The sequence below is a fragment of the Oncorhynchus gorbuscha genome, linkage group LG12 (assembly GCF_021184085.1).
Source record: "Oncorhynchus gorbuscha isolate QuinsamMale2020 ecotype Even-year linkage group LG12, OgorEven_v1.0, whole genome shotgun sequence".
In the NCBI taxonomy this organism is placed as follows: domain Eukaryota; kingdom Metazoa; phylum Chordata; class Actinopteri; order Salmoniformes; family Salmonidae; genus Oncorhynchus; species Oncorhynchus gorbuscha.
In genome coordinates, this window is record NC_060184.1 from 26,021,275 (window position 1) to 26,044,010 (window position 22,736).

The following is a 22,736-nucleotide window of genomic DNA, read 5'->3' on the forward strand; positions in this document are numbered from 1 at the left end:
TGACGGCCTAACCCGGCCAAACCCAAACCCGAACAACGCTGGGCCAATTTACCTGAGCCTATTTGCAATGAGAATCAATGTGTTTACAGTGGGAAATACAGAAATATTTTCTTTTTCACTATGATCAGCTCATCGAAAATGATAGAACCTTGACACTACTGATAATGACAATTTAGCCCATGGGGTGAAACTCCTTTGTTTTGTTTTTACCAGTCAAGAACACATTTTTATGTACAATGACGGCCTAACCCGGCCAAACCCAAACCCGAACAACGCTGGGCCAATTGTGCACTGCCCTATGGGATTCCCAATCACGGCCGGTTGTGATACAGCCTAGAATCGAACCAGGGTCTGTAGTGATGCCCCTAGCACTGAGATTCAGTGCCCGTAGACCACTGCGCCACTCGGGAGCCCCTCCTGGACTGCAGTTATGAGTAGCCTGATTTTCCATTCCATATTGCCATTTCACTTTGACTGCATGGGAATGGACAAGTGAAATATTTTGCACCCCTGCCTTTAACATAGTTGGCACTGCTTATCATAGTACAGCATTAGCACTCACCTAAAATGCCCATACGCCTGGCCCGGCTGATCAGCCTCCTCCTCGTCTTTCATCTGCCCTCCACTCGGCTCTATTAGCCCACACCATTTGCATGAATTATTTCATTAAGGCAGCAGGACAAGAAATAAGATTAAAAAAGAGAGACAAAAGAGAGGGGACACGACAGTGAAACGGCCCTGGAGGATAATACCAGACCTCTCAGGCTTCTGACAGCCCAATTTCCTCTCTTTCACATCACAGGACCGGAGAAAGCAGCCAGGGGGCCCTGCTGGCGTTAATCAGGGGCCCCGCTCTCTTTCACTTTAGTCTTTGATGAGACTGCCATGAAGTGGGAAACACTGATCCATCTCTCTGTGCCTGTCTCTGTCTTTGTCTCTCTGCCCCCCTCTCCCTCGCTCTCTCCTGCTCTCTCTCACTCTCTCATTTCTTTCTTTCTCTATGCAGAGTGCAGTCCGAAGTCCACCATAGTGCAGGGGGTGTATGGTGCAGCAGGATGCTGGAGAGGGAAAAAGAGGGCATTCTGCTCAGCCACTCTGTAACCTGAGTCACGGGTCACTGGCTGGGACTAAACAGACCATGGCTGAACCCTAGTCCCAGCCACATGATCACAGGTCCTGGTTAAACTAGCTCCAGTTAAGGAATGGTAGAGTTGTTGTTTGTACTAGTGCAACAGCAGAGGTAAAGATTGTGTAATGTCTATGTAAAGAAAATACATTTTGGTAGCCAGCATTGTATTATATTTCAATATTCAATACAGCCCCCTGGCATCTTAGTCAAGGTGAAGAATTCCCCTTCTTAGAAGAGAACTCACCCTGTTCAATAGCCTCCCTGGCATCTTAGTCAAGCCTGTGGAGCTGTGTGAGCTGCAACAATGTTTTACTAGGAGACTGACAGGAGTTGAATGATTCATGTTGGATTTAGGTACAGTGGATTGCAGACTCTACACACAACAAGAGCTGGAGGGTGGAGGACATTATTGTATATAGATGATGGTAGTTTATTTTTAGAGTCAACATTGAGCTGTTCAGGTATAAACAGGCCGGCCATAAGTGAGTCAGTAAAGACTGCTATATTTTCAGTACATATTTAGACCGAGCTACAACAACAACCCAGGTGGTAGCAGAGAGAGCAATTAACTTATTTTCTGCACTGTGTTTTCTGTGTAATTACTAAAGCACCGCGCTGCAATGGAGATCGATGGCTGACTGACAGGCTGAGGGAGGGGAGTCTGTGGGGAAATATGGAGAGCAAACTTCCTCCCTAAGCACAGCTGCCTTCCTACACCACCGCCCGCACTGAGCCACCCTGCACAACATACCAAATGTGACAGCAACGTTTCCTCCCACTCTCAAAGCAGCCTAGCTACCAGGAAGAAAGGCTCTAGGTGTGGTGACTGCTATGAAAGGCTTTGCCCTAGGAACGTCACTCTGGGTTGAAGGCAGGCAGGCAGCTCGTAACACAATACAATGGGTTAGTGTCTGTCTGCAGGGAGGAATGACAGTGGTGAATATTCACTGGCATCAATTCAACATAAATATTACAGTGAAATGAGACGTGGCAGACATCGTGAGAAATTACAGTATTTTCAGACCTGCTGAAACGGCATAATGCGGCTGAGGTTTCTGTTTTAGAGTAAATATGAATCCCTAAACAAAGGCTAGATGCCAGTCCCAGTTTTTTAAACTGTTTATGATGTGTGTCCCAGAAGGTGGCGAGGCTGCTTGTGTACTGGCAAAGGTCCCGGTGACCGGCTGACCATAGATCTGGTGTCAGCCAAATACAGAGGAGCAATCAATACCTGACTCATTTCTACCGCGCACACACACACACACACACACACACACACACACACACACACACACACACACACACACACACACACACACACACACACACACACACACACACACACACACACACACACACACACACACACACACACACACACACACACACACACACACACACACACACACACACACACACACACACACACACACACACACACACACACACACACACACACACACACACACACACACACACACACACACACACACACACACACACACACACGCGCGCGCGCGCGCAAGCGCACACACATTTCCTCCTCTCTCCGCAGAGGGACCTGAAAGAAGCGAGAGGGAGTGAGACAAGTGGTTGTCTTGTAAGCGATGGAGCGATACGATGGCTGACAGACAGGTTGAAGCCAGGTCAATGTGTGGACAAGCCTGAGGCTCCCTATGACTGACCTGATCAATGACACAGGAAGGAAGGGCTTTCTATCCTAAGCTCAAAAGCAACAACCAACCTCCATTCAAAAAGCTCCAGTGACATACCTGGAGAAAAGCTTTAAAGTGTAATTTGTCTTTTCAAACTGGATCATTGTGGTTAGATTTGTGCTCAAAGTACATGTTTGTAGATCACGAAATGCAAATAACTGTTTCTGTGGAAAGCTTTTCCATTTATCCTCACGTATCCTCAATGTAAAAAATAAAAATAATTGATATTTCTTCTCTCTGTGTTTCGTCATTTTCCTTCAATTCGCAAGAGGATAAATGTATCTCACAGGAAAAAGCATACGAGCGAGCAAAAAAACATCCCTATGTCTCTCCACGTGGTAGCCATGGGTAACGATGCTTCGAGGGTGACTGTTGTCGTTGTGTGCAGAAGGTCCCTGGTTCGTGCCCGGGTATGGGCGAGGGGACGGTTCAAAATTATACTGTTACACCAGCTTGGATTTTGGTGTTACTCATATCAAATCCCATTGAGAGCCTACGTCAGTGACAGAAAAACTTGAATTGTTGCATCTCGTTGTGTTGTTGTCCTAGCTAGCTAAAATTGACTCTTTCCTAAATTAGCCAAGGATGGAGATGGGGATTTGGACTTGTGGTTTTACTTAATTCTCCATACTGGCCAATGATTATAACAGTGATTCTGATCCAACCATTAGTTCGTACATTGTTGTGCCCCTGGCCTGAGACGATGGAAGTTCAATATGTAGCTAGATGTAGAAGGAAGTTAGGCTAGCGAGCAAGCATTTCAACCAGGTAGCCTAGGACAACAAAAAATACAAGTGTTTGCTGTATGACAGAGTCATAGACAGGTTCGTCAACTTGAAAGAAATTAAGATGGCTTTGACGTTTCTCTACAAGTAGGGTGAGTCAACATGATTTTTCTACTTACACGACGTCCGTGCGAGACACACACACACACACAAAGATATCAGATCCATGGACAGCCAAGTCATATTTAGCCTACATTGATTGAACTAAATTGTTTTTGGTATACTTTAGTTGTCACTGTATTAGTGTCATGTTTTGTCATTGATTATCATGCCTTGTCCCTGTTCTTCTCCTTCTATTCGTTTCCCTCTGCTGGTCTTATTAGGTTCTTTCCCTCTTTCTATCCCTCTCTCTCCCCCTCCCTCTCTCACTCTCCCGCTCTCTCTTCTCTCTATCGTTCCGTTCCTGCTCCCAGCTGTTCCTATTCCCCTAATCAATCATTTAGTCTTCCCACACCTGTTCCCGATCCTTTTCCCTGATTAGAGTCCCTATTTCTCTCCTTGTTATTCGTTTCTGCCCTGTCGGTTCCTTGTCTAGAATTCACCGTGCTGTGTTTGTGTATCGCCCTGTCGTGTCGTGTTTTCCTCAGATGCTGCGTGGTGAGCAGGTGTCTGAGTCTGTTTGGTTCAAGTGCCTTCCCGAGGCAACCTGCTGTTCACCTGCTGTTCAAGATCGAGTCTCCAGTTTGTCCTCGTCATTTCGAGTGAAAGTTGTGTTTTTTGATTGTATTTACTTTACTGGATTAAAGACTCTGTTTTCGCCAAGTCGCTTTTGGGTCCTCTTTCACCTGCATGACAGAAGGAACCGACCAAGGAATGGACCCAGCGACTTCAGATGCTCGTTACACTGCCGTCGAGATCCAAGGAGCCATGCTCGGCAGACACGAGCAGGAATTGTCTGCTGCTCGCCATGCCGTGGAGAACCTGGCCGCTCAGGTTTCCGACCTCTCTGGACAGTTCCAGAGTCTTCGTCTCGTGCCACCTGTTACTTCCTGGCCTGCCGAGCCTCCAGAACCTAGGGTTAATAACCCACCTTGCTACTCCGGGCAGCCCACTGAGTGCCGCTCCTTTCTCACGCAGTGTGAGATTGTGTTCTCTCTCCAACCCAACACATACTCTAGAGAGAGAGCTCGGGTTGCTTACGTCATTTCACTCCTTACTGGCCGGGCTCGAGAATGGGGCACAGCTATCTGGGAGGCAAGGGCTGATTGCTCTAACAAGTACCAGAACTTTAAAGAGGAGATGATTCGGGTTTTTGACCGTTCAGTTTTTGGTAGGGAGGCTTCTAGGGCCCTGGCTTCCCTATGCCAAGGTGAACGGTCCATAACGGATTATTCTATTGAGTTTCGCACTCTTGCTGCCTCTAGTGAGTGGAACGAGCCGGCGCTGCTCGCTCGTTTTCTGGAGGGACTCCACGCAGTGGTTAAGGATGAGATTCTCTCCCGGGAGGTTCCTTCAGATGTGGACTCTTTGATTGCTCTCGCCATCCGCATAGAACGACGGGTAGATCTTCGTCACCGGGCTCGTGGAAGAGAGCTCGCATCAACGGTGTTTCCCTGCTCCGCATCGCAACCATCTCCCTCCTCTGGCTCAGAGACTGAGCCCATGCAGCTGGGAGGGATTCGCATCTCGACTAAGGAGAGGGAACGGAGGATCACCAACCGCCTGTGCCTCTATTGCGGAGTTGCTGGACATTTTGTTAATTCATGTCCAGTAAAAGCCAGAGCTCATCTGTAAGCGGAGGGCTACAGGTGAGCGCAACTACTCAAGTCTCTCCATCAAAATCCTGTACTACTTTGTCGGTCCATCTACGCTGGACCGGTTCGGGTGCTACATGTAGTGCCTTGATAGACTCTGGGGCTGAGGGTTGTTTCATGGACGAAGCATGGGTTCGGAAACATGACATTCCTTTCAGAGAGTTAGAGAAGCCTACGCCCATGTTCGCCTTAGATGGTAGTCATCTTCCCAGTATCAGATTTGAGACACTACCTTTAACCCTCACAGTATCTGGTAACCACAGTGAGACTATTTCTTTTTTGATTTTTCGTTCACCGTTTACACCTGTTGTTTTGGGTCATCCCTGGCTAGTATGTCATAATCCTTCTATTAATTGGTCTAGTAATTCTATCCTATCCTGGAACGTTTCTTGTCATGTGAAGTGTTTAATGTCTGCCATCCCTCCCGTTTCTTCTGTCCCTACTTCTCAGGAGGAACCTGGCGATTTGACAGGAGTGCCGGAGGAATATCATGATCTGCGCACGGTCTTCAGTCGGTCCCGAGCCAACTCCCTTCCTCCTCACCGGTCGTATGATTGTAGTATTGATCTCCTTCCGGGGACCACTCCTCCTCGGGGTAGACTATACTCTCTGTCGGCTCCCGAACGTAAGGCTCTCGAGGATTATTTGTCTGTGTCTCTTGACGCCGGTACCATAGTGCCTTCTTCCTCTCCGGCCGGGCGGGGTTCTTTTTGTTAAGAAGAAGGACGGTACTCTGCGCCCCTGCGTGGATTATCGAGGGCTGAATGACATAACGGTTAAGAATCGTTATCCGCTTCCCCTTATGTCATCAGCCTTCGAGATTCTGCAGGGAGCCAGGTGCTTTACTAAGTTGGACCTTCGTAACGCTTACCATCTCGTGCGCATCAGAGAGGGGGACGAGTGGAAAACGGCGTTTAACACTCCGTTAGGGCATTTTGAGTACCGGGTTCTGCCGTTTGGTCTCGCCAATGCGCCAGCTGTTTTTCAGGCATTAGTTAATGATGTTCTGAGAGACATGCTGAACATCTTTGTTTTTGTCTATCTTGACGATATCCTGATTTTTCTCCGTCACTCGAGATTCATGTTCAGCACGTTCGACGTGTTCTACAGCGCCTTTTAGAGAATTGTCTCTACGTAAAGGCTGAGAAGTGCTCTTTTCATGTCTCCTCCGTTACTTTTCTCGGTTCCGTTATTTCCGCTGAAGGCATTCAGATGGATTCCGCTAAGGTCCAAGCTGTCAGTGATTGGCCCGTTCCAAGGTCACGTGTCGAGTTGCAGCGCTTTTTAGGTTTCGCTAATTTCTATCGGCGTTTCATTCGTAATTTCGGTCAAGTTGCTGCCCTCTCACAGCTCTTACTTCTGTCAAGACGTGTTTTAAGTGGTCCGGTTCCGCCCAGGGAGCTTTTGATCTTCTAAAAGAACGTTTTACGTCCGCTCCTATCCTCGTTACTCCTGACGTCACTAGACAATTCATTGTCGAGGTTGACGCTTCAGAGGTAGGCGTGGGAGCCATTCTATCCCAGCGCTTCCAGTCTGACGATAAGGTTCATCCTTGCGCTTATTTTTCTCATCGCCTGTCGCCATCTGAGCGCAACTATGATGTGGGTAACCGTGAACTGCTCGCCATCCGCTTAGCCCTAGGCGAATGGCGACAGTGGTTGGAGGGGGCGACCGTTCCTTTTGTCGTTTGGACAGACCATAAGAACCTTGAGTACATCCGTTCTGCCAAACGACTTAATGCCCGTCAAGCTCGTTGGGCGTTGTTTTTCGCTCGTTTCGAGTTTGTGATTTCTTACCGTCCGGGTAGCAAGAACACCAAGCCTGATGCCTTATCCCGTCTGTTTAGTTCTTCTGTGGCTTCTACTGATCCCGAGGGGATTCTTCCTTATGGGCGTGTTGTCGGGTTAACAGTCTGGGGAATTGAAAGACAGGTTAAGCAAGCACTCACGCACACTGCGTCGCCGCGCTTGTCCTAGTAACCTCCTTTTCGTTCCTGTTTCCACTCGTCTGGCTGTTCTTCAGTGGGCTCACTCTGCCAAGTTAGCTGGTCATCCCGGTGTTCGAGGCACTCTTGCGTCTATTCGCCAGCGCTTTTGGTGGCCGACTCAGGAGCGTGACACGCGCCGTTTCGTGGCTGCTTGTTCGGACTGCGCGCAGACTAAGTCGGGTAACTCTCCTCCTGCCGGTCGTCTCAGACCGCTCCCCATTCCTTCTCGACCATGGTCTCACATCGCCCTAGACTTCATTACCGGTCTGCCTTTGTCTGCGGGGAAGACTGTGATTCTTACGGTTGTCGATAGGTTCTCTAAGGCGGCACATTTCATTCCCCTCGCTAAACTTCCTTCCGCTAAGGAGACGGCACAAATCATTATCGAGAATGTATTCAGAATTCATGGCCTCCCGTTAGACGCCGTTTCAGACAGAGGCCCGCAATTCACGTCACAGTTTTGGAGGGAGTTCTGTCGTTTGATTGGTGCGTCCGTCAGTCTCTCTTCCGGGTTTCATCCCCAGTCTAACGGTCAAGCAGAGAGGGCCAATCAGACGATTGGTCGCATACTACGCAGCCTTTCTTTCAGAAACCCTGCGTCTTGGGCAGAACAGCTCCCCTGGGCAGAATACGCTCACAATTCGCTTCCTTCGTCTGCTACCGGGTTATCTCCGTTTCAGAGTAGTCTGGGTTACCAGCCTCCTCTGTTCTCATCCCAGCTTGCCGAGTCCAGCGTTCCCTCCGCTCAAGCGTTTGTCCAACGTTGTGAGCGCACCTGGAGGAGGGTGAGGTCTGCACTTTGCCGTTACAGGGCACAGACTGTGAGAGCCGCCAATAAACGCAGGATTAAGAGTCCAAGGTATTGTTGCGGCCAGAGAGTGTGGCTTTCCACTCGCAACCTTCCTCTTACGACAGCTTCTCGTAAGTTGACTCCGCGGTTCATTGGTCCGTTCCGTGTCTCCCAGGTCGTCAATCCTGTCGCTGTGCGACTGCTTCTTCCGCGACATCTTCGTCGCGTCCATCCTGTCTTCCATGTCTCCTGTGTCAAGCCCTTTCTTCGCACTCCCGTTCGTCTTCCCTCCCCCCTCCCGTCCTTGTCGAGAGCGCACCTATTTACAAGGTACATAAGATCATGGACATGCGTTCTCGGGGACGGGGTCACCAATACTTAGTGGATTGGGAGGGTTACGGTCCTGAGGAGAGGAGTTGGGTTCCGTCTCGGGACGTGCTGGACCGTTCACTCATTGATGATTTCCTCCGTTGCCGCCAGGATTCCTCCTCGAGTGCGCCAGGAGGCGCTCGGTGAGTGGGGGGTACTGTCATGTTTTGTCATTGATTATCATGCCTTGTCCCTGTTCTTCTCCTTCTATTCGTTTCCCTCTGCTGGTCTTATTAGGTTCTTTCCCTCTTTCTATCCCTCTCTCTCCCCCTCCCTCTCTCACTCTCCCGCTCTCTCTTCTCTCTATCGTTCCGTTCCTGCTCCCAGCTGTTCCTATTCCCCTAATCAATCATTTAGTCTTCCCACACCTGTTCCCGATCCTTTTCCCTGATTAGAGTCCCTATTTCTCTCCTTGTTATTCGTTTCTGCCCTGTCGGTTCCTTGTCTAGAATTCACCGTGCTGTGTTTGTGTATCGCCCTGTCGTGTCGTGTTTTCCTCAGATGCTGCGTGGTGAGCAGGTGTCTGAGTCTGTTTGGTTCAAGTGCCTTCCCGAGGCAACCTGCTGTTCACCTGCTGTTCAAGATCGAGTCTCCAGTTTGTCCTCGTCATTTCGAGTGAAAGTTGTGTTTTTTGATTGTATTTACTTTACTGGATTAAAGACTCTGTTTTCGCCAAGTCGCTTTTGGGTCCTCTTTCACCTGCATGACAATTAGACTAAGCATAGATGATTTGATTATGTTTGTCATGTTACTCCAGCTCCTCTGCTCCGGCGTTCGATGTCGCCGGTTTACTAACCACCAGTCCTGGCAAACCATCATTACGCACACCTGGTAACCCTCATTACGCACACCTGGCAACCCTCATTATGCACACCTGCGCCCCATCATGAGGCCACCTGGACTCCATCACTTCCCATATTACTCGCCCTTCATCTAGCCCTCCCTAGCATCACTGTTCAGGCAGTATTGTTTCTGTCCAGACATGCTCTTGTTTTGTATCGCTCTATGTTCATTATTATTATTAAACTCACCACCATCACCTGCTTTCTGACTCCCAGCGTCACCGTTACAATGTTGAAATGTTGAAGTTGAATGGTACTGGAATAGTGGAGGCAGCTCCTGTTTTCTTTGCGACTTGCGGTAACTCTCCATGGTTCTAAATCAATAGTTGTTTAGTGGTCCGAAAATATCGTAAACATTAACTTGCTTGACCATGTTGATAGTCATATAACTGTTTGTTACATGCAATACGGTTTGTGGAATTCACTGGACAGATGTTGATCTCAAATTTTGGGATGAAACAAATCGTCCTCTCACTGTCAACTGCGTTTAGCAACTTAACAAACTCAGCAAACTTAACATGTGTAAATATTTGTGTGAAGATAACAAGATTCAACAACTGAGACATAACCTGAACAAGTTACACAGACATTGGACTAACAGAAATTGAATAATGTGTCCCTGAACAAAGGGGGGTGGTCCAAATCAAAAGTAACAGTCAGTATGTGGTGTGGCCACCAGCTGCATTAAGTACTGCAGTGCATCTCCTCCTCATGGACTGCACCAGATTTGCCAGTTCTTGCTGGCAATGTTACCCCACTCTTCCACCATGGCATCCACAAGTACCTGGACATTTCTGGGGGAAATGGCCCTAGCCCTCACCCTCCTATCCAACAGGTCCGTTGTCAGGATGAGCCTGCAGGAAGGGTGCTACATGAGGGAGGAGGATGTCTTCCCTGTAACGAACAGCTTTGAGATTACCTGCAATAACAGCAAGCTCAGTCCGATGATGCTGTGACACACCGCCCCAGACCATGATGGACCCTCCACTTCTAAATCGATCCCGCTCCGGGGTACAGGCCTTGGTGTAATGCTCATTCCTTCAACGATAAACGCGAATCCGCGATCACCCCTGATGAGACCAAACCGTGACTCGTCAGTGAAGAGCACTTTTTGCCAGTCCTGTCTGGTCCAGCGACGGTGGGTTTGTGCCCAGAGGTGACGTTGTGGTGATGCCCTAATCTTACAATAGAGGTGACGTTGTGGTGAGGCCCTGCCTTACAATAGGCCTACAAGCACTCAGTCCAGCCTCTCTCAGCCTATTGCGGACAGTCTGAGCACTGATGGAGGGATTGTGCGTTCCTGGTGTAACTCTGGCTGTTGTTGTTGCCATCCTGTATCTGTTCCGCAGGTGTGATGTTCGGATGTATCGATCCTGTGCAGGTGTTATTACACATGGTCTGCCACTGTGAGGACGATCAGCTGTCCATCCTGTCTCCCTGTAGTGCTGTCTTAAGCGTCTCACAGTATGGACATTGCAATTTATTGCCCTGGCCACATCTGCAGTCCTAATCAAATCAAAATCAAATCAAAGCAAATGTATTTATATAGCCCTTCGTACATCAGCTGATATCTCAAAGTGCTGTACAGAAACCCAACCTAAAACCCCAAACAGCAAGCAATGCAGCTGTAGAACCACACCTCCTTGCAGCATGCCTAAGGTAAGTTCACGCAAATGACCAGGGATCCTGGGAATCTTTCTTTTTTATGTTTTCTAGAGTCAGTAGAAAGGCCTCTATAGCGTCCTAAGTTTTCATAACTGTGACCTTAATTGCCTACCGTCTTTAAGCTGTTAGTGTCTTAACGACCGTTCCACGGGGGCATGTTCACTAATTGTTTATGGTTCATTGAACAAGCATGGGAAACAGTGTTTAACCCTTTACAATGAAGAACTGTGAAGTTATTTGGATTTTTATGAATTATCCTTGAAAGACAGGGTTCTGAAAAAGGGACGTTTCTTTTTTTGCTGAGTTTATAATGAAGGGCAAAAAAATCTAAAATGAAATTAAAACGTCTAACATTACACTATAATGTTTGTGATGAAGACAAACATCTCTCTTTCTCCTTGGTTTGGTCTGAGCAGTTCAGATGGATAAAATAAGCAGCGTTTGCTGCTGAGGCTAACAAGCAGACGGCTCCTGAGTGCTGGAGACCAACGCACCGCTCATACTGAAAATCAATAGAGGTCCTTCGATTCTCACCCTTCAGTCCAGGGTGGATGGGAGAAACCGTGGGAGATGGGAGTATGGCTGAGAGGCGCGTCAGTGTCCTTAACTGTCTACCAAAGTTAAGAAGAACTGAGTGGGCCTAGAGCCAGAACCATACTGAGCCTGAGATCTCTACACACAGCAGGGTCATACACTGTACTGTAGGCATTGGAAACAATTGCTAGTTATACACACGGGCACACACACATGGTCCTAAATACTCCTAAAAACACACTGGAAAAGAAGCTTAACATCACTGTCAAATTAGGTTGAAATAGCATTGTGCTCTAAAAATGAACATTTCATGCCAGCAGATTAGTCTGTGTAAAGTAACATGATTTTCTCGCCTCCTAAGGGTTTTAGTATGTAAGTTAAATATTTAGAGGGTATGCTGTGTCAGCATAATGTTAAACTGGTTTCATTAATGAAAACATCACATCAGTGAGTAGGTTGTTGCCAAGTCTGTGTTTATACTGTATGGTCAAAAATCATCCTATGATATTTGCAAACAGGGTGTTTGATATCTGTGGGTTTTCCACTTATAGTAGCATGCAGGGCGGTCCTGGCCGTTCTGCCGCCCTAAATACGTATTTTGTAGACGTTGAAGTTAGGTTTAATTTAGGTTCTGAATACTTACAGTATTTTCTGGACGTTGAAATCAGGTTCATTTTCATGTCTGAATGAAAGTTGAAAATACGTACAGTACCAGTCAAAAGTTTGGACACATCTACTCATTCCAGGACTTGTATTTATTTTTTACTATTTTCTACATCGTATAATAATAGTGAAGACCTCAAAACTGCTTATAATAAATGTACGGATATAAACTTGAAACTACTGATCATGATATTTTACCCCATGGGATGAAACTAGGGGACAGTAGTTGTGAGTAACCTGATTGTCCGTTCCATATTGTCCATTTTATTTTGACCTGTCCTGTTGTTTGTTAACATGTCAGCACATTTTACTCTGACCTGTCCTGTTGTTTGTTAACATGTCAGCACATTTACTCTGACCTGACCCGTTGTTTGTTAACATCTCAGCACATTTTACTTCGACCTGTCCTGTTGTTTGTTAACATGTCAGCACATTTTACTTCGACCTGTCCTGTTGTTTGTTAACATGTCAGCACATTTTACTTCGACCTGTCCTGTTGTTTGTTAACATGTCAGCACATTTTACTCTGACCTGTCCTGTTGTTTGTTAACATGTCAGCACATTTTACTTCGACCTGTCCTGTTGTTTGTTAACATGTCAGCACATTTTACTTTGACCTGTCCTGTTGTTTGTTAACATGTCAGCACATTTTACTCTGACCTGTCCTGTTGTTTGTTAACATGTCAGCACATTTTACTCTGACCTGTCCTGTTGTTTGTTAACATGTCAGCACATTTTACTCTGACCTGTCCTGTTGTTTGTTAACATGTCAGCACATTTTACTCTGACCTGTCCTGTTGTTTGTTAACATGTCAGCACATTTACTCTGACCTGTCCTGTTGTTTGTTAACATGTCAGCACATTTACTCTGACCTGTCCCGTTGTTTGTTAACATCTCAGCACATTTTACTTCGACCTGTCCTGTTGTTTGTTAACATGTCAGCACATTTTACTCTGACCTGTCCTGTTGTTTGTTAACATGTCAGCACATTTTACTTTGATTGGGCGCAATTTAGGTTAGGCTATTTGACCTGAGAAACCTGCATGATGTAAAAGGTCTCATTACATTGTCAAACATTTTATCTGCAGCCTGTAGGCTATAGAAAAGGCCACCCTCTTTCTACAATATCCTATATCTGTTACATGATTTATGTTAGATCATCTTTTTTTGACAAAATGTTGGTGGAGCGCCACAGTGATGAGTCTCTCCAACAGCACCCTGGAGAGGCGCCCTGGGAATGGACAAGATAAGTATTTTGTGTCCCAGGCCTATGACAAAGTGGGCACTACTTTTCACCGTCATAAGCGCTCACCTATAAAGCCCATATGCCATTGGTTGAGAGAAATTGACATTGTTTTTGGGCAGAATTATGTGAGGTTTTATGGGTTGTTGGAGGTGCGTGTTGGTCAGTTTAGCTCAGATAATGCCGCCCTCGTCAATCTGCTGCCACAGGCGGCCACCTAATCCTGCTTTATGAGCGGGCTGGCCCTGGTAGCATACTCTGTGTTCTTTTCATTCTGGTGGAAATCAGTGTAAAAGCAGAGGCTTTCTTTGATGGATTCATGTAGGATTAGTTGGTTAATGGTATTTGAGACATCAGCAGTGCAGTGAGGATTTGAATAATATCCACTTTAAGACTAAAGGCCTTAGTCTTATTGGAAGCATACAAATGAAGGCAATGTTATGGGAGCAATGAAGTAGTTTGTGTTTTCACACAAACTGCTACAGCGCATGTGGCAATTATCTCTTTCTATGCAGCTTGTAGCTGCCACTACACAGCCTTCCCTCTGACACGTCAACTACCTCTCATCTGCTAAAAACCATGTCCTCCTCCCCAGGAGGAGCAGAGTCACAACGTGGGGAAACAAGCCATCGTTAGCTTACACAGAAGTAGATACATGCAGTCCTGTCACAGCTAGTGATCTGGCATAATATGGGCTATTTAGACAGATATTATTCATCCTCGCAAATGCCTTCTTGCATACTTAAACACACACATGCATGTACATGAACACATACACACATCAATGGGCTATGTAAGTGTACTGTGCTGTGTAGGTTACCTGTAATGTCGTGTGTCTCTGAGAACTCTGTCGCTGGGTATCCTCTCACTCTCTCTTTGGTTGAAGGCATACAGTTTGTAAGGGTCCTGTCCTGGTTTCCATCGCCTGGCGTTAAGGTAGTTCTTCTCTTCAAACTCTTCCAGGAGGTCGTCCCATTCTGCCTCCGAGATCTGAAACATAAAAACATTCAACTCATCACACAAACACTGTAGAAACTCAACAACTTGCTGGGGTAGAATTCACTTTCAAACATGCAATAACACCCCAGTTTCCAACTGTGGAAGTTGTGCTGTAAGCTCATGTGCAGGTTTTTGGCTTGTTATGATAATAAGTCTACACGGTCATAAATATAACAATTGATGGCAGCATTTTGGCAAGTCCTCATCCTCGCAATAACTCCTCAACATAACGACGACAATTCGACAACCATGGAGACAAACAGGCAGACGATGCACCTCCGCATTTGCTGGTGCAGAATCTGGAGGGCGTATCAATTATAGTCTAATAAAACCAGCCTATTTAGTGAAGCAGCAGCAGCTTGAAATCACCCATAAACCGGAGCCTCATATTTCCTGTTATCAATTTCTTTTTTTTGTTGCAGATGTGCCAGATTCAGCAGCTCCAGCCATTAGGACTGAATGTAGACAGAGGTATATGTTCCACTCAGCCTGGATGATGCTGGTGATTAGCAAGCTAGCAGGTTGCTAGTTTCTCCTGATTACAGTTTGAATGGAGTCTACTGAAAAATCCCCAGCACAGGCTCATAAACACACGCACGCACGCAAACACACAAACACTTATCCTACTGCAAGCCCAGAGTAGAGGCAGGCAGGCAGCAGGGGAGGGCTCTGGGTGAAGCTGTCATGTTCCCCATGGCCTGGGGTAACAAAAGGCAGCCGACGTTGTGACTGAAGGATTACAAGGCTCATGAATCACTGCCTGCTGATGCTGAGTGATTAAATCTGATTTCCATGCAATGCAGCACAGGGGTAATTGTTGGTCATTGAGAGAATAATAAAGCCTACTAATATGTTCCCTGGCCAAGGGCTTTTTGCATCAATGCACCAGAAACTTAATCCACCTTCAGGAAGAACCTGCTGGAGGTCGTGGCAAGGAGTTGGCTCTCTGTTTTGCATACAAAACGCAGCAAATTCAATGTAATCATTTTAAGCAGAATGACATAGCCTAGAGTCCTCAGGCAAAACTCAGGGGAGATGCAGGTAGCCTGAGGGAGCCATTCCAGAATTCCATCTTTTATTTCATGGTGCTTTTGTTTGTGGCCTATACACCTGGAACGGAGAATATTCTCAAGGTCCTGTGGATTCATTATATTTACCAGACTTGTCTCCCGGCACCATCGTTATGACGCCTAGCCAGCCGTCTCAATGCCTCTTCCCATTACACAAACAGACATTAAATAAATGACCTCCAGAAAGAATCATGTAATAACGTCAAAACGCAGCATTATCTTATTGAACACTACAAAACAACTAAAGATCCCATTACTTTCCCTGACATGACTGCTTCCATTTAAATCACAATGGGAAGGGCAGTATTAATTTCATACACAGGTGATGAAATGGTGATGCTATTTATTGCTTGCTCGTAAGAAGGATCATTTCACGAGACAAAGCCATTGAGGAGACGATGCAGTAGATAGAAGGTGATGGGGTTCGAACCTAAATGAGGCGATACAAGCACAAGGGCACTTGGCAATGACCACAGAGCCATAGGGGGGCAGCTCACATCAGTTCCTCTGTCGTAACTGGCCAAGCCCATTATTCCCAGAGGACACTGCTGGCCCTGTGACTGTGAGAAGAGACTGAGAAGAGAGGGGAGAGAACAGGAAAGAGAAAGGGAGGAAACAAAGGAGAGCAGGAGAGAGAACCGGGGAAAGACTAGGGTAAACAAGTTGGGAGATAAGTGGGGCATCCTACCCACATTAGGAGGACAGTAATGAGTCGTTAGGGTCTTTAAAGCCGGCTATCTGTCCGTCCGTGTGGTGGGTCAATTCCCTCGTTAGCATACTGCCGACAGCTTAATCCACAGAGGGAATGCTGAACTGGTGCTCACCTATTCACTTTGTCATCTCCAGCAGTATCAATCTCACCCCATGATGCCACCCACCAATCTGGGCAAAGTGGTTGTGTTTTATTGGCCCAGGCAGCAAACAGCATTCAATTCTAATTGGACAACACAGACAACACAGACAATCTGCCTGCAAATCGATCTGTCACAACAAAGTTCAGCGGCTTGAGCAAATTCCAACAGTCCCTAGCAGCCGACCAAGGATCCATTTCTCAAGAAAGAACCGGGTGAGCCTCAAGATTGGAATTCCCCCGGGCTGCCAGGCAAGGCAAGGCCTCCACAAATACCCCTGTCTTTGGTGCACTCATCATCCTGCCTTTGCCTCTCCTCTGTTGTTGAGGCAGAAGCGAGGCAGGCAGCTCAGCCACCAGAGAGCCAGGTTTCATGTGGAGGATACTGCAGCCTAATTGGATGTGATGCCTTGGTGGAGGGAGAGAGGGAGGGAGGGAGGGAGTGAGGGAAGGAGGGAACAAGTGAGACAGAGCAGCGCAACATTTCAACCTCCAGCAGTTAGCGGGCTCGCCTGGCTCCCTCCTCAGACAGAGATGTGTGTCCTAATGAGTTGTGGATGACAGAGGGAGCTGTAATGGGATCCTAGCCCCCCCCCTCAACCCCTCTACTCCTCCCTGTGTCTGGTATGTATGTTTGTGTATGTCAGTCCTATTTCTACACCCCTGAACTCCACCGCAACCCTTCTTACCTAACAGAGATAACTAAAGGAAAACTATAACAGGGGGAATCTCTTCATAGTCTGTCTATATAGTCTTGGTGGTACGATAGGAGGTGCACATCCGTATAGCTCCAGTATCAAAGCTATGCAGTAATAATTGCACAGCCTCCTGTGACTCACAGCCAGGTAATGAGATGAACCCTAGCAGCTCATTTACAGATCTCTGTCTGTCTCGTCTTATCTCAGATGTGATGTTCAGGACTGCACAGTGCACGCACGCACACACACACACTGACACGCCCACTGACACACACTGACACACACACACACACACAGATATTATTAGGAGTCCACGTGGTGGTATTATTTAGTGCTGGGGGTCATAGCTCATAAACCAGCGGATGATAAAGTACAAATGGGAGCCAAGGCCGAACTGACAGCCCAGACACCAATAACATTAAGAGGGCGTGGAGAGTCCAGCACAATAACACACATCCTGTCTGGTTGATTTATCCCTGAGACCTACAGGCTCATTCATCATCCTACTGGTCACATTAGGACTAATGCCTCAGCCCTTTACACCACCATCATCACAATGTGCCATCTCTATTTTTTATTGTTGCTTCTCTGATGTCATCAGAGCGATAGAGATATCGAAGTTCCTGGGCATGGTGCATGGTGGGTAAATTATAGATGCGTGTCTGGTCCACTGCAGGAATAGTTTCCACCTGCCCCAGGTACCACAGAAACAGTCCGTCATTATGGCGGGCAGAGGCAGCCCTGACCTATAGAGTGTTAACACATCCTCTTGCTGATGACAGCCAATTCCTTTTTCAACTTTCAGGGTTAGCACAATGTGCAGAGGTGATTGCTTAGGGAGGGAAAATTCCCCTCTGTGATGCATTCTCCTCCCTGCATTGGAGGGTAAAACAGAGAAATACAGAGACTAGGAGTATGGACAGAAATGTTCATCGCAACACAAAATACAATTCATTGAATGTTTCATTCAGTCGGTGTCACCTGAAAGACTCATCTGCATCTGGTGTGTGGGCCAAAGTAATCCTCCTTCTCATAGTCATTGCCTTTATCCCTGCCCTTTGTCGAGGGACACATTGATTCAAGGTGGAAAAGCAGGATACATAGAACTAGTATCATTGCATCATCGTCATTCATTTTTCAAATCAGTTTTACTTAGTTTGACTTGTTCTTTCTGCTTTCCTGAGCTAGTGCTTACTTAGCTTGGTTTCTGCCCAACATTGCAGAGCAAGGGTGTGTCAATATTGGTGACAGGACTATCTTAAAGGAGCACAATCAAGTAAACCAGCACAGTCGTCAATTAAGAGCCTGGGGAAATCTATTGCCGCACAACCAAAGACCACTTTTACATTGTTTTCTGTTTGCACCAATCTATCTCTGTCTAATGCTATCTTTATTTGTCAATGGGTACTGTTGGAGTGGTGCCTGGCGCTCTACAGGATGGAGAAAGCACAGTCAGTCTTATGAATCATTGCAGGAGGGTAAGAGGGTGTGATATTGGTCTGGCAGCTGTTATGTGGAATGTGCTGTTTTCTGCGACTGTGCGTGTGTGTGTACGTGTGCGTGTCTGTATGTGTACAAGTATGAGTCCAAAGCATGTCTCAATGTGGGAGGCGTGGTCAAGTATAAGTAAATACAAACATAAATAGGCTATCCTGAGATCCAGCAAACAAAAGGGTTTAAATTATTATAATTGTTTACATCGCGGTGAAACAAATATTTTGGACAAAGAAAACATCATTGTTTATTTAATTGATGTATTTGTATTTTATGTGCACTGTAGCGCACATAAGGAATCGATTGATAGTAAATATGAAAATGTAACCTTACAGTAGATAGGTAGGCGGTAAACACATAGTTGCCGCATCCACTGCAAAGGACATTTATAAACAAGCTCTTTAAATAAGAAAAAAAAATATTACACTGCTCTGAAAACTATTCACCAAACTATTCCTGAGATATTTTCTCAATAATAAATCCATTTGAAAAGCACAACTTTTCTTCTTATCATATAATATGCTGATTGGGCTGGCAGACATTGTGAAAGATCAGTAAGAGAAAGTTATCCAGGTCACACCCCCACACATGTGATATCATTGAAAAGCCCAGAATGTCCTGTCAAATGTACAACGGGACGTATCACAGTGGCATGTATGGCCTCAAAGATAAAGACCAAAAACCAATGTCCCTTAGAGTGGACAAAAATCAATTGCTGGGTCTCTTTGAGTGCTTTTCCCTGAGCAGGCCTCCATTCTGGGAACAGACAAGTGTTTTTTTATTATCAACACATTATAGCTCTATTCACTTATCCATCATACCTTGTACTAAAGCATAATGACATTAAAACATCTAATGTTTCCCAACAAATACTATAAATGGCTCTCAGTCTCATAGCTAAAATCCCATGCAAACCAAATGGGATTGTATAAAGTTGATCATTCCCTGGTCATTTTATTTAGCCAGAGTAGCAGTGGAAACTGGGCATAGTGGGTCTAGTTCAAACATGAAGAAGTGGATCTAAAATAATCAACAATAGAATTTGAGCTACACAGCACTGGAACCAATTGTGATTAATCAAAACTCAATCATACTGTATGAGAGCTGAGCCGGCTGATGTTTCTATTAAATATTCCCTTTGATTCCAAAAAGAGATGTTCTATTTCATTAAGCTATTTTTTGCTTTCCTGCATTTGGCATCTGGGGTAAGCAACTTCTCAATTTTTGAACGAGCATAAACACAGCAAAATTGTTTATAGAAGAGTTTGCCTCCTGCCTCTTTTGATCACTGATGTACTGGGTTATAGTAGGCTTACTAAAGCTCTGCGTTCTAGTTGATTACTTGTTGACTTTGCCATGATTGGCTGCTGCATGTGGACCACTTAAAATGAATGGAAATTGGATGCATGTATTGTTAATTTCTCACGGAACTACCATACTAAGTGAGTCATTTTTAATTGGTAACCCTGTGGATGACTCCACTCCAGGGTGGGGGTATGTAATGGACCCTATGCTGTATTTCAAGTTTACTAAAGCACATAATATGCTACCTGAATCTAATTTTGTTTACTTAATCAAATCTATTCAGTGCTTTTCTCTGTCCCCCCTCCCCTAAACTGCTTTCCTTCAATTTTATCACTGAATATGTATGACCCATTGCTACTTATTACTAGGGGGGGGGGCATTGCAATCATGGCTGCATACGTGATCTGCAAGCAAGATATATGCAACATTTTCTCATTTTGCTAAGGTCATGAAATAGAAAAAAAATAAAAAATAAAAGAGCATCAAGGTTTCTATGGTTGAAATTGTCCTCCTGTTGCCGTCCGTGCTGCTGCTTCTCGGGTTCCATATTGAATTATAGAGCATGTCTTTCAAGCTGGGGAAACAATACAGCAACAGACAATGGCAGGTGACCCTTCCACTCTCTCCCTCTTCTCCCTCTTCCAGTAGGCTTCAGAAGAACATCAGTGGAGAGGTTATCAAAGCGACAGTGGTCAACAGACAGAAAAACTAATAACTGGAACGCTTCCTCTGTGAACACAGGTCTGTAAGTGTTATTTTCGTAGCTGGGAAAGAAATTGGCTGAAAGGCAATAAGCTGAATAGCCCCCATATTAACTGAATTCACAGAAATGTGCCAGAACCCATGCATCAAGGTGTATAGACATTGTGCACCTCTAAATCTCAGATTCAGGCTGTGTTTGAGCAGAGATAAATCGTCTGGGCTTTCATAAGCTGGATAAAGTTAGAAGAAATATCCACATTTATTGTCACGCCTTGGTCTTAGTATTTTGTGTTTTCTTTATATATTTGGTCAGGCCAGGGTGTGACATGAGTTATTGTGGTGTGTTTTTTGCCTTGGGGTTTTGTGGGGCGTCGACATAGTCTATGGCTGCCTGAGGCGGTTCTCAATCAGAGTCAGGTGATTCTCGTTGTCTCTGATTGGGAACCATATTTAGGCAGCCATATTCTGTGAGTGTTTTCGTGGGTGATTGTTCCTGTCTCTGTGTTAGTGTTCACCAGATAGGCTGTAATAGGTTTTCACGTTTCGTTTGTTGTTTTTGTATATTATGTTATTTCATGTATCGTCGATTCTTCATTAAAGAACATGAGTAACCACCACGCTGCATTTTGGTCCGCTTCTCCTTCAACAGACGAACGCCATTACATTTATTCTGTCTGAAAAAAGAAACTGTTGATCACATGAAAGTAACATGTTCATATTCAGCAATTGGTAACACTTTTTAACATGGCATAAACTGCAACTTTATTACATGGTTATAAATCTATCCTTAATTTTCAGACAAACAACAACAATCTATTAAAGTGGATTTCATTTGAACTCATCTCATCATTCGCTATAGAACCTCTTTGAGGTTTGATTCATATGTGAGGCCTTCTACATGAATCATATATGATCTAATTCTGCTTACAGTACAGACACACTATAAAAGCTCAATGTGTACAGATGTCAGATCTTAAAATAGTCCTGCAGCAACAGGAAATGTGAATTATTATGTGGATTATAATTCATGGATATTTTTGTTGATACGTTTTTCGTAACGGAAAACCAAGTGTGAAAGATGACAAACTTCAGAAGCCGTTTTTAACCTCAAATACACTACAGGTTTAAAATGTCACGCATTTTCCTGCAACAGGGTGATCAAATTAAGATCCTACATCTGTAGCAGCTAGGGCTGTAGCGGTCACAAAATGTTGTTAGCCGGTGATTGTCAAGCAAATAACTGTTGGTCTCACAATAATTGACCGGTAATTAATATAAACACATTTAGCACCTCCTGGCTTCCACACAAGCCACTGATGCAGACCTTTGGAACATCTACATTTTAAAAAGTCTAATAAATCCATGTAATATAGCCTAAACCTTCACAATAAATCCATGATTTATTATAGACAGGTCTAAAGAAGCATGATATGAGGAAGAACAGAATAGCATACTGTCATGACGTTGCCCTCTTTGGGTACAGCGAGCCCCCCTCACTCTGCGGCAGGCATTCTCTATACACCATCAATGTTTTGATTGTAAGACATTGTAAGGCTGCATGATGAGACTCTAATGATGATTTGAAAAAAAGTTGCTTGAAAGGCATGAGCTCTGCTTAGTATTTTTGAGCAGGCTGTACACACTACATTTGTCACTAGAGGTCGACCGATTATGATATTTCAATGCCGATACCGATACCGATTATCAGAGGACCAAAAAAAGCCGATACTGATTAATCGGCTGATTTATATATATATATTTGTAATAATAACAATTACAACAATACTGAATTAACACTTTTATTTTAACTTAATATAATACATCAATAAAATCAATTTAGTCTCAAATACATAATGAAACATGTTCATTTTGGTTTAAATAATGCAAAAATCAAGTGTTGGAGAAGAAAGTAAAAGTGCAATATTTGTCATGTAAAAAAGCTAACATTTAAGTTCCTTGCTCAGAACATGAGAACATATGAAAGCTGGTGATATTGGATGTTCTTATAGGCACTATAGTATTGTCAGACTAATCTCGGGAGTTGATAGGCTTGAAGTAATAAACAGCGCAATGCTTGAAGCACAGCGAAGAGCTGCTTGCAAATACAGGAAAGTGCTGTTTGAATGAATGCTTATGAGTCT

General features: G+C 45.1%; 1 protein-coding gene across 1 annotated transcript in view; it reads right to left on the reverse strand.

The window, feature by feature from the left end:
* galnt14 (UDP-N-acetyl-alpha-D-galactosamine:polypeptide N-acetylgalactosaminyltransferase 14 (GalNAc-T14)) overlaps nucleotides 1–22,736 on the reverse strand; it is a 138,472-nt gene that overhangs the window by 100,718 nt on the left and 15,018 nt on the right. The window contains exon 2 of the mRNA XM_046291634.1: nucleotides 14,298–14,467. Coding sequence (XP_046147590.1) covers nucleotides 14,298–14,467 — 170 coding nt within the window. The remainder of the gene's footprint in view (nucleotides 1–14,297; nucleotides 14,468–22,736) is intronic.